Raw genomic sequence first — 11,272 nt, 5'->3', positions numbered from 1 at the left:
TCATCACCCAACTGATACATCCACCTCATCATCACCCAACTGATACATCCACCTCATCATCACCCAACTGATACATTCACCTCATTATCACCCAACTGATACATCAACCTCGATCATCACCCAAACAACGATCATACATCAAGCGCTCATCCTCACACCCAATCTCCAACATCCGCCTCATCATCACCCAATTCATACATGCACCTCATCATCACCCTATTGATATCAAAATGCTTGGTAGACGACGATAAAGTAGATGACACAATTAAGCATTGAAGTCAACATCTAGTTTAATACTTCATTGTGTTTGCATGTTATCTCAAAATATCCTAATAGTAACATGTTTCGTTTAATTATTTCATATGTCTTCATACTTGATTATACAACTTTCATTAGCAATGATCGTAATAGCCAATGTCATATGACATTTGTCATTTGCTTAATTAAGGTGAACCACCAGAAGAGCCACGCGTTGCTATAGAAACACCTTATGTGATGAATGCCGGGAACTCCATTACTCTTGTGTGTTCAGTAGCTGGTGGCATACCAAAACCAACGATAAGATGGGAGAGAGATGGTGCAAGTTTGGTTACCTTTGAAACCTGGGCACCTCCTGGCAACAAAACAATGTTTTTCGGGAGAACATCCTTTACGACCTCGCCTGGTGACAACAATGCATGTGTAGTTTGTGTCGTTCATTACCAACGGAGTGACTTGTATTATAGACGTAATATCACCTTGGATGTGCATTGTAAGTATTTGCATTATAGACATAACATCACGGCCATGCACCCTTGATATCCATTGTAAGTATTTGTATCATAGAGGTAACATCACCCTCGATGTCCAATGTAAATATTTGTATTATAGAGGTAACATCACCCTCGATATGCATTGTAAGTATTTGTATTATAGACGTAACATCACCCTCGGTAAGTATTTGTATCATAGACGTTACCTCACCCTCCATGTCCATTGTAAGTATTTGTATTATAGACGTAACATCACCCTCGGTAAGTATTTGTATCATAGACGTTACCTCACCCTCGATGTCCATTGTAAGTATTTGTATTATAGACGTAACATCACCCTCGATGTCCATTGTAAGTATTTGTATTATAGACGTAACATCACCTCTCGGTGTCCATTGTATGTATTTGTATATAGAGGTAACATCACCCTCGATGTCCATTGTAAGTATTTGTATTATAGACGTAACATCACCCTCGATGTCCATTGTAAGTATTTGTATTATAGACGTAACATCACCCTCGGTGTCCATGTAAGTATTTGTATTTAGATGTAACATCATCCTTATGTCCACTGTAAGTATTTGTATTATAGACGTAACATCACCATCGATGTCCATTGTAAGTATTTGTATTATAGACGTAACATCACCCTCGATGTCCATTGTAAGTATTTGTATTATAGACGTAACATCACCCTCGATGTCCATTGTAAGTATTTGTATTATAGACGTAACATCACCCTCGATGTCCATTGTAAGTATTTGTATTATAGACGTAACATCACCCTCGATGTCCATTGTAAGTATTTGTATTATAGACGTAACATCACCCTCGATGTCCATTGTAAGTATTTGTACTATATAGACGTAACATCACCCTCGATGATCCATTGTAAGTATTTGTATTATAGACGTAACATCACCCTCGATATCCATTGTAAGTATTTGTATCATATAGACGTAACATCACCTCGATGTCCATTGTAAGTATTTGTATTATAGACGTAACATCACCCTCGATGTCCATTGTAAGTATTTGTATTATAGACGTAACATCACCCTCGATGTCCATTGTAAGTATTTGTATTATAGACGTAACATCACCCTCGATGTCCATTGTAAGTATTTGTATTATAGACGTAACATCACCCTCGATGTCCATGTAAGTATTTGTATTATAGACGTAACATCACCCTCGATGTCCATTGTAAGTATTTGTATTATAGACGTAACATCACCCTCGATGTCCATTGTAAGTATTTGTATTATAGAGGTAACATCACCCTCGATATCCATTGTAAGTATTTGTATTATAGACGTAACATCACCCTCGATGTCCATTGTAAGTATTTGTATTATAGACGTAACATCACCCTCGATGTCCATTGTAAGTATTTGTATTATAGACGTAACATCATCCTCGATGTCCAATGTAAGTATTTGTATTATAGACGTAACATCACCCTCGATGTCCATTGTAAGTATTTGTATTATAGACGTAACATCACCCTCGATGTCCATTGTAAGTATTTGTTATAATAGACGTAACATCATCCTCGATGTCCATTGTAAGTATTTGTATTATAGACGTAACATCACCCTCTATGTCCATTGTAGTTTTAGAGTATTTGTTATTATAGATGTAACATCACCCTCTATGTCCATGTAAATATTTGTATAATAGATGTAACATCATCCTTTATGTCCATTGTAAGTATTTGTATCATAGACGTAACATCACCCTCGGTGTCCATTGTAAGTATTTGTATCATAGACGTAACATCACCCTCGATGTCCATTGTAAGTATTTGTATTATAGAGGTAACATTACCCTCATGTCCACTGTAAGTATTTGTATAATAGACGTAACATCACCCTCGATGTCCATTGTAAGTATTTGTATTATAGAGGTAACATCACCCTCGATGTCCATTGTAAGTATTTGTATTATAGACGTAACATCACCCTCGTGTCCATGTAAGTATTTGTATTATAGACGTAACATCACCCTCGATGTCCATTGTAAGTATTTGTATTATAGACGTAACATCACCCTCGTATGTCCATGTAAGTATTTGTATTATAGACGTAACATCATCCTTTATGTCCACTGTAAGTATTTGTATAATAGATGTAACATCACCCTCTATGTCCATGTAAGTATTTGTATTATAGACGTAACATCACCCTCGATGTCCACTGTAAGTATTTGTATTATAGACGTAACATCACCCTCGATGTCCATTGTAAGTATTTGTATTATAGACGTAACATCACCCTCGATGTCCATTGTAAGTATTTGTATTATAGACGTAACATCACCCTCGATGTCCATGTAAGTATTTGTATTATAGACGTAACATCACCCTCGATGTCCACTGTAAGTATTTGTATTATAGATGTAACATCACCCTCGATGTCCATTGTAAGTATTTGTATTATAGACGTAACATCACCCTCGATGTCCATGTGTAAGTATTTGTATTATAGAGACGTAACATCAACCTCGATGTCCATGTAAGTATTTGTATATAAGGTAACATCAACTCGATGTCCATGTAACATCACAATTCCATGATAGTACGAACCAGTAATCCAGGTTAAGTATTCTGTTTCATCTACATTTAAATCTACACATAACTTTTACTTTTGTATGTACTTGGTCGTTATTTCGCACTTTGATATCGACAACCTATATTTTTTCTAACCGAAATTTAATGTAAATGAAGGATTATATTTGAAGACATACAATTATAATACCAATATATCAAGTTACAAATATTTCAGTTCCACCAAGAATTTCGTTGGTAGACATTACAGTTATTGATGAAATGGATGAAGTCAGCCTGCTGTGTAATGCCACATCGAACCCTCCGGCAACTGTTGTATGGACTGCACCAAACGGAAGTGACATTTCAACGAAAACGGCCTTGAATTTTACCCGTATATACCGTACAGACATAGGGAATTACACATGTAGTGCTGAAAATACTCTCGGCACGCACGAGAACAAGACTGATTTATACATAAATGGTGAGTGTATCAAACTAACACGATATTGCATTAAAATATGTTGCCACGTAAAATCATTTAGAATAGAACAATATAATTTATGCAGTTACAGGTAAGACTACAATAACATTAATCACTGTAGTAACATGCTTCTTAAACAAATAAGGAAGTAAACATTTCTTATGGCAATACTAAAGAATATAAAACACATTATTTGGGGATATAGGTCAAGTAGCGCAAATAGAAAACAACATTATTTCAACAGTTATAGGTAAAATAGACAAAAAAGTAAAAGTGTTAACATCTTAAGAATATTTGAACCTGGTCGATCATGCTTGGGAGCTTTACATATTTGACAAGAAGTAATGTAACCAACGCAGAATCGATCAGTACGATTGACCAGTGCCTTCCTACTTAGCCAACATAACATTAAAAATTTTGTTTCTATTATAATTTTTCTCTTCTTTAAGTATGAATACTTGATCACACGGGAAATCCTTTCGGATTTTATCTTTTATAATATAGTTGAATATATTCCATAGTGTATATTTTAGTCAGTATATAAATAGGGTAATTATTCAGAACCATTCACGAATAAACATATGCTTTAACATTGCACTAGATGACCTACCGAGGGAGTGTGAATGAAAATGATTAATATGTCTAAATAGATGGTGATATAAAGTTGGAAGTATGTTTTTGTTAACATATGTAAAAAGAGAACCAATGAGTGTAAACGAGAATTAAAATTAATGTAAAAAACCATTACCAAATAGAACATCAGAATTTTCCATATTGAATTTAAAACTGCCAGATATGAGTATCGCTAACATTCCAATTTCATTTCAGCACCTCCAAAATTGTGTCTACATCAGTATGCGTTCACGGACGGAAATCAAACCATGACGATAAGATGTTCCGCCACAGGAATTCCAACTCCGACCATAACCTGGTATAAGAACAAAGAGATGATCACTGGTTCTGCCACTACATCCACCGTGACCCGAGTCGGCCCTACCAATCCCTACCTGGTGGTCAGTACCCTGAATGTGTCTGATACAGGAGACGAGGATGTGTTAGGGTACACATGTAACGTCACTAATGCAAATGGCATCAAGCACAAAAAGTTTAGGATCCGTGAGTATAACATACATCTGTCATATATGTACTACTGGCGACATAGCATTATTATGGATATGTAGATTATCATATACGTATATGTTGTTGACGCTTTTTATGGATTAGTTGATTATGTCATACAAATATACTGTTGGCGCCTTTATTATGGCTTAGTCGATTATCATATACATATATACTGTTGGCGCCTTTATAATGGACTATTAAATTATCACATGCATATCTACTGTTGGCGCCTTTATTATGGATTAATAGATTATATCATATTCATATCTAATGTTGGCGCCTTTATGATGAATTAGTAGATTATCACATACATATCTACCGTTGGCGCCTTTATTATGGCTTAGTAGATTATCATATACATATCTAACGTTGGCGCCTTTATTATGGAGTGGATAAGTAGATTTTCATAGTATGGATAAGTAGATTTTCACATACATATTTACTATTGGCGCCTTTATTATGGAAAAGTAGATTATCATAAACATCTATACTGTTGGCGACTTTTTTATGGATTAATAAATTATCCCATACATATCTACTGTTGGCGCCTCTATTTAAGGATTAACTTGAATAGATTTGTTTATGTTATAGGGATTGGATTTCGTTTTTATGTTAACCATGCATGCATTGCATCCATCGAACACAAGTGAATTTGTTTTATCTATCGATGGCAATATGGATCTAAGCGTAGATTATATAATCACATGGCTCCCAAGGATGTAAAACCGTCAAGTCAGACGACAATTCAAACACATTGAGCTACTTGAAAATCGGTATTCCACAACTTCGGCAAACTCCAGTGTGTAAGCGTGCGTCAGCTTCGCCTCGCTGCACAATAACGGTCACCGAGTTCACACATGTGGCCGAGTATAAATTCTTTATGTTATTACGCTATATATTAACTTTTAGCAAAATTGAATATATATTTCAAGTTCTGATCTAATTAAATAAAAGTATCTCTGAAATTTACTTTGTTTGTCATGTTTATTTTACACTAAAATATTGAACTTTTTTGTCGTCGCGGATGAATAATTCTACCTTACGTGAAGCGTCATCATTCGCTGTTCAATTGAGTAAGCTCCTCCCACTTTTGACCGACTTTTATTGAATAATTACGTCACTTTCAAATGACGATTTTATTGCATTAAATATAAATAAAAAGTCGTGTGAGTGTAAATATAGGGATTGGATTTCGTTTTTATGTTAACCATGCTTGTATGGAGCAATTCCTCTAAGAATATATTCAATTGAACAGCGAATGATGACGCTTCACGTTAAGGTAGAATTATTCATCCGCGACGACAAAAAAGTAAAAGTTCAATATTTTAGTGTAAAATAAACATGACAAACAAAGTAAATTTCAGAGATAATTTTATTTAATCAGATCAGAACTTTAAATATATATTCAATTTTGCTAAAAGAACAAAGACAAGAGGATATGTTTATAACTGACCTCTATCAGAGGGTCTCACGCACGTCCACCCCAAAGGCTCGATCGTAGGACGAACATAGGCACAGAGGTAATGTTTACATTTGACACCCATCATTTTTAACAAAAATGAACACGTAATGTTGCGTCAAAATGTAAACAAAGCCATGTGTTTCTTTTTTTTAAAAGTAGTCCTTTTACGTTGCACAGAACATTTTCGTACGCAAGTTCAAAGTTCAATGTTACCATGCAATTATGGTAAACAAAATCGGCTAGTATTAGCGTATAGTGACCAAGCCTAGCAAGTGTAAATATATGGAGATATAACACAAAAAAATGAATGTACTCTAAATAAACTGCGAAACGGTTTTATGATGAGAGTACACTCATATTTTTGTGTTATATCTCCATAACGTAAAACATGTATTCAAAATAATCCTTATAATTAAATTTACTAAAGATAATATCTTCAATATTCAAAATTAATTTTCGAACTTTTTGTCTATGAAATCATAACGCCGTCATCTCAGCCAATCAGAAGCAGCGTTACAAACGGCGACGCCTTTTCCTTTATGGGGTGATAAAGTAATTTTTAAGCCAATGTAAATGGTCGTATCAAGAAAAATAAATTATAATGGATTAGTAGATTATCACGTACATATATACTGTTGGCGCCTTTAATATGGAAAAGTAGATTTTCACTTACATATCTACCAATGGCGCCTTTATTATGAATTAGTAGATTATCATATACGTATCTAATGTTAGCGCCTTTATGATGAATTAGTAGATTTTCACAAACATAAATAATGTTGGCGCTTTTATTATGGATTAGTAAATTATCATATACATATCTACCGTTGGCGCCTTTATCATGGCTTAGTAGATTAGCACATACATATCTAATAATGGCGCCTTTATTATGGATTAGTAGATTATCATATACATATCTACCGTTGGCGCCTTTAGTATGGATAAGTAGATTTTCACATACATATTTACTGCTGGCGCCTTTATTATGGATAAGTAGATAATCATATACATATTACTATTGACGACTTAATCATGGATTAATAAATTATCCCAAGCATATCTACTGTTGGCGTCTTTAATATGGATTAGTTGATTATCATAAACATCTATACTCTTGGCGACTTTTTTTATGGATTAATAAATTATCCGTATGGTCGTATCAAGAAAAATGAATTATAGTGGATTAGTAGATAATCACGTACAAATATACTGTTGGCGCCTTTAATATGGAAAAGTAGATTTTCACTTACATATCTACTGTTGGCGCCTTTATTATGGATTAGTAGATTATCATATACATATCTGCTGTTGGCTATGAAGTATGGTGTACACAATATACACCAAACCATTGTACATTATCGGGGGATTCATTCCTTATCAGTCACTAGATTGAAAAGGGGTCAAATTATTTGTTAAAGTATTTCAACCTTAAAATGTAAAATAAAAATTATATTTTATCTGAATGTATACAGCATTACATGTAAATGAAAATGTAGTTTGATGCCGATTTAACTATAGTTATATTCGTCTGTTTTAGAAAGGAAATTGAAATGCAGATGTCTCTCTCGGCTACTACGAAACTGTGAGCCGTTAATATTCGCACCGGAAGAATTAGATGCAATAATGCAAGAGACAAAGGAGGAGCTTACCGTGGACAAAAGTCAATTAACAATAACAAAAATAAAATTAATATCGGCGAAAGATGGTCGAACTTCTTCGTCCGCGATTGGAGCTGTTGGGGTCGTGATATTGTTAACATTCAGCGTTATCTTGATTGCCTGTGACGCCATTGGGCATATCGTTATCAAAGTATAAACTTCTTAGCCAAGGTTTTGAAAACAACATGAATCCTGGGCTAGAACTCCGAGCCTTAAAGCAGTGGAAACGTTGGTTAATTTGTGCTCCCACTGGTGTAGACTGTCTGCGATGTTCCGAAAACCTTTTCGTCAGAGGACTCCCCGTCATGCCTACACATGTAGAGGGGCAATCTTAACACCGGATGTGGTCCACTGCCCCTGTCCGACGTCAGAGTTATGTCCTTTGGAGACACAAGTATACCACGGATGGTGGTAGACGGTTGATATGAATCATAACATCCAGCTTCCGGATCATCCTGGAAATAGTCTCTCACACACAGCCTACATAAGGGTTGATGATTTGACGCTTGGGTGGACTTTGCTGTAAATGGGTGAAGGGTTTTCCGAAAACTCATATCAGTAGTGTTATTTATTCAAATGAATCCTACTTAACGTATCGCCTTATAAAACACACAGCAACGTGGACATTGACCTCTATATGAAAGGTTAATACATCCGTATCATCGCATATGCTATAAACATCCTTATGTAAATATGCTTAGTCTATAACTTTTTTTTATTCTTTTTTAGTATTTTTTTTTATTTTTCAAGTTTCCATATATCATGGCAGAACATATATGACACAACACGCATATACCCTCACTTAAGAAACTCACTCTCAAAACCACACACATATCATAGTCATTATTAACTTACATTATATATAATAATAATAATAAAAATACTGTAAGAGATATCTTCATAATTCCAATTGTTCTGAAATCAGAACGATTTTTTAAGTGTTCCAGCAAAATTAATGTAGTGTAACTTACTTACTTTTGGAGAAAATCGTCTTTTTGTGTCCCAATTTCCCTGATGCAAATTTTCACTTGGAAGGTCTTTATCACTACGGTGTTTATTCACGTTGAAAACAAGCGTTCTGACGCCCTTCGCGGGTTAAGTTCATTTTACGAATTTAAAATCAACAAAAGGAGCGGAATAATATCAAGAAACAATGCATTTTCAGCTGTAATATCGACATTAGTCGGGCACAAAACCCGATATCGGATAATAAGAATTTCCTGTAATAGTTGCAATAGGAAAATATTACGATGTCAGTAAATAAATGTTTAATTTCTTTCGTTTGATTCAATTTCTAAATTTGTTGACTTGATCCCCAACATTCCAGTGACGTCACTTTTAGTAGGAGTGAATGAAACGGCAGTCAGTCCCGCCAAACAGTGACGTCACAATCATCGGAACATATTTCCCACGGTAGTAAAAAGGAGTACACACTCATTCGGTTTAGTGGAAGCGTTCCGCCTTAAGCGAAATCGTGAAAATAACAGACAATTTGCTTTCGTTTTGAATACCATCTTCTGTATGTATAATGAAAAAGTTACAGGATAAACAGAATGCCCGGTCATTATCTTACAATACAAGTTTTATTTTGGTGTCGACAGGGAAAACAGAGATAACTCTGCAAAACCTCCTCATCTCATCTCATCGCAAAAACGATAGCAGCATCGATATTAATTATAGCAAAATAAAAATGTCCAACATTGGAAATTATAGCAAAATAAAAATGTCCAACATTGGAAATATTGCAAGTACATTCATTATTTACATAAACCAGTAATTAGAATAATCATTTATTTCATCTAGACTAAATAATTTGCGAATCCCATACACCGCCTGCAAGGAGACGACCTGGGCCTATCGCTAGTCACGATGCTCTCGATCGTGGTCTTATATTATGTAACTTTTCATGGGATATTAAATCTAGATATGTCTGTTTTCGACAGTTAAATTTCTATGAACATGTGTAAAACAAGCAGTTTCAACTGCTATTCCGAGGCCGTAAAATGCAATCTTGATCACCTCAGCCAAAACACCGGGGCACGCAAATTATGACATAAACGTTTACTAGTAATTTGATACGTATGTCATTTTAAAGTATTGGAGACGTTTTGATATGCACGTGTATATATCATAGCGTTTCAAGTGGTTGCCCGTATTATTTTTTTTGTGAAAAATGAATTATATATATCATATATATGTTATAAAATTCGGTTAGCTTTTTTATTGTCATTATTGTTATATACACTGTGTGTGATATTTAAACGAAAACACATATTTTACCTAAGAAGCCAATTATATATTAAACAAATATTTCATGGGTTACTGTGCTCTAGTTCATAATATTTAACCCGAGGTGATGGTAATCAGCACATGTTATATTGCACGAGGCCAAAGGCCGAGTGCAATATAATTTTTGTTGATTACCATCACCAAGGGGTAAATATTATGAACTAGAGATCAGTAACCATGGAATTTTTGTTTTATTACATAATCACCAGTTTTTCAGTTGAATATCTTTTTTATAAAACGAATACGACAATCACTTAACAAAATCATCAACACCGTACCGTACGAAAAAAACCTTAATATCCTATTGAAGATTGACGTATAGCCCACGTACGTCACGTTGTAACTCCGGTTTGGATGTCTTATTGTCTGTTTTCACATTATTAGACCTGCTTGCAGCCTTTTGATCTAATACATTCATCGTGTTCGTCCTTTACTCGGTACAGTAAACGTCTACATGACGTGCTTGATTCGAGATCTATAAATCCAGCGCGAAATTGAGCGTGAACCTTTGTGACGTCATAATAACGTAACTCACTGTTACTCGCAGTTCCTCGGAAGTTTTCTACAAAACTGAACAACAACAGCGAGGTGTTCCTAAAGCCGTGCAATATAACATTTCGAACCGTGCAATATAACGTTTCCATGGAAGCGTGCAATATAACTTCGAACCGTGCAATATAACAAGGTTTTATTGAACGGTCGGTGTAATAGTTGAAAATATTATATTTCTTCATATATAGATTGGTGTAAACAAATTATGTAATAAATAATGTAAGTATCGGTTAGCTTGTTAACTTACAATAAATATAATAATAATAATAATAATAATACTGTAAGAGATATCTTCATAATTTCAATTGTTCTGAAATCAGAACGATTTTTTAAGTGTTCCAACAAAATTAATGTAGTGTAACTTACTTACTTTTGGAGCAAATCGTCTTTTTGTGTCCCTAATTC

At 34.6% G+C, this 11,272-nt stretch overlaps 1 protein-coding gene across 1 annotated transcript; it reads left to right on the top strand.

Annotated features, from left to right (window-relative positions):
- The first annotated feature begins 443 nt into the window (after positions 1-443).
- LOC138326980 (neural cell adhesion molecule 1-like) lies at positions 444-9,728 on the top strand. The gene is made up of 4 exons (XM_069272938.1): positions 444-751; positions 3,539-3,784; positions 4,613-4,900; positions 7,906-9,728. The coding sequence occupies exons 1-4, from the start codon at positions 496-498 to the stop codon at positions 8,181-8,183; spliced, it is 1,068 nt and encodes a 355-aa protein (XP_069129039.1). The 5' UTR covers positions 444-495; the 3' UTR covers positions 8,184-9,728.
- The last annotated feature ends 1,544 nt before the right edge of the window (positions 9,729-11,272 follow it).

The sequence above is a fragment of the Argopecten irradians genome, chromosome 7 (genome assembly GCF_041381155.1).
Source record: "Argopecten irradians isolate NY chromosome 7, Ai_NY, whole genome shotgun sequence".
Taxonomy (NCBI): domain Eukaryota; kingdom Metazoa; phylum Mollusca; class Bivalvia; order Pectinida; family Pectinidae; genus Argopecten; species Argopecten irradians.
This window is presented reverse-complemented; position numbering and strand designations above follow the sequence as displayed.

Bases quoted from the DNA above. Each gene is read 5' to 3' on its own strand.
- LOC138326980 (XM_069272938.1), top strand. From the start codon at position 496: ATGAATGCCGGGAACTCCATTACTCTTGTGTGTTCAGTAGCTGGTGGC. The intron at 752-3,538 runs GTAAGTATTTGC...CAAATATTTCAG, and splicing joins TATCACCTTGGATGTGCATT to TTCCACCAAGAATTTCGTTG. The intron at 4,901-7,905 runs GTGAGTATAACA...CGTCTGTTTTAG, and splicing joins GCACAAAAAGTTTAGGATCC to AAAGGAAATTGAAATGCAGA.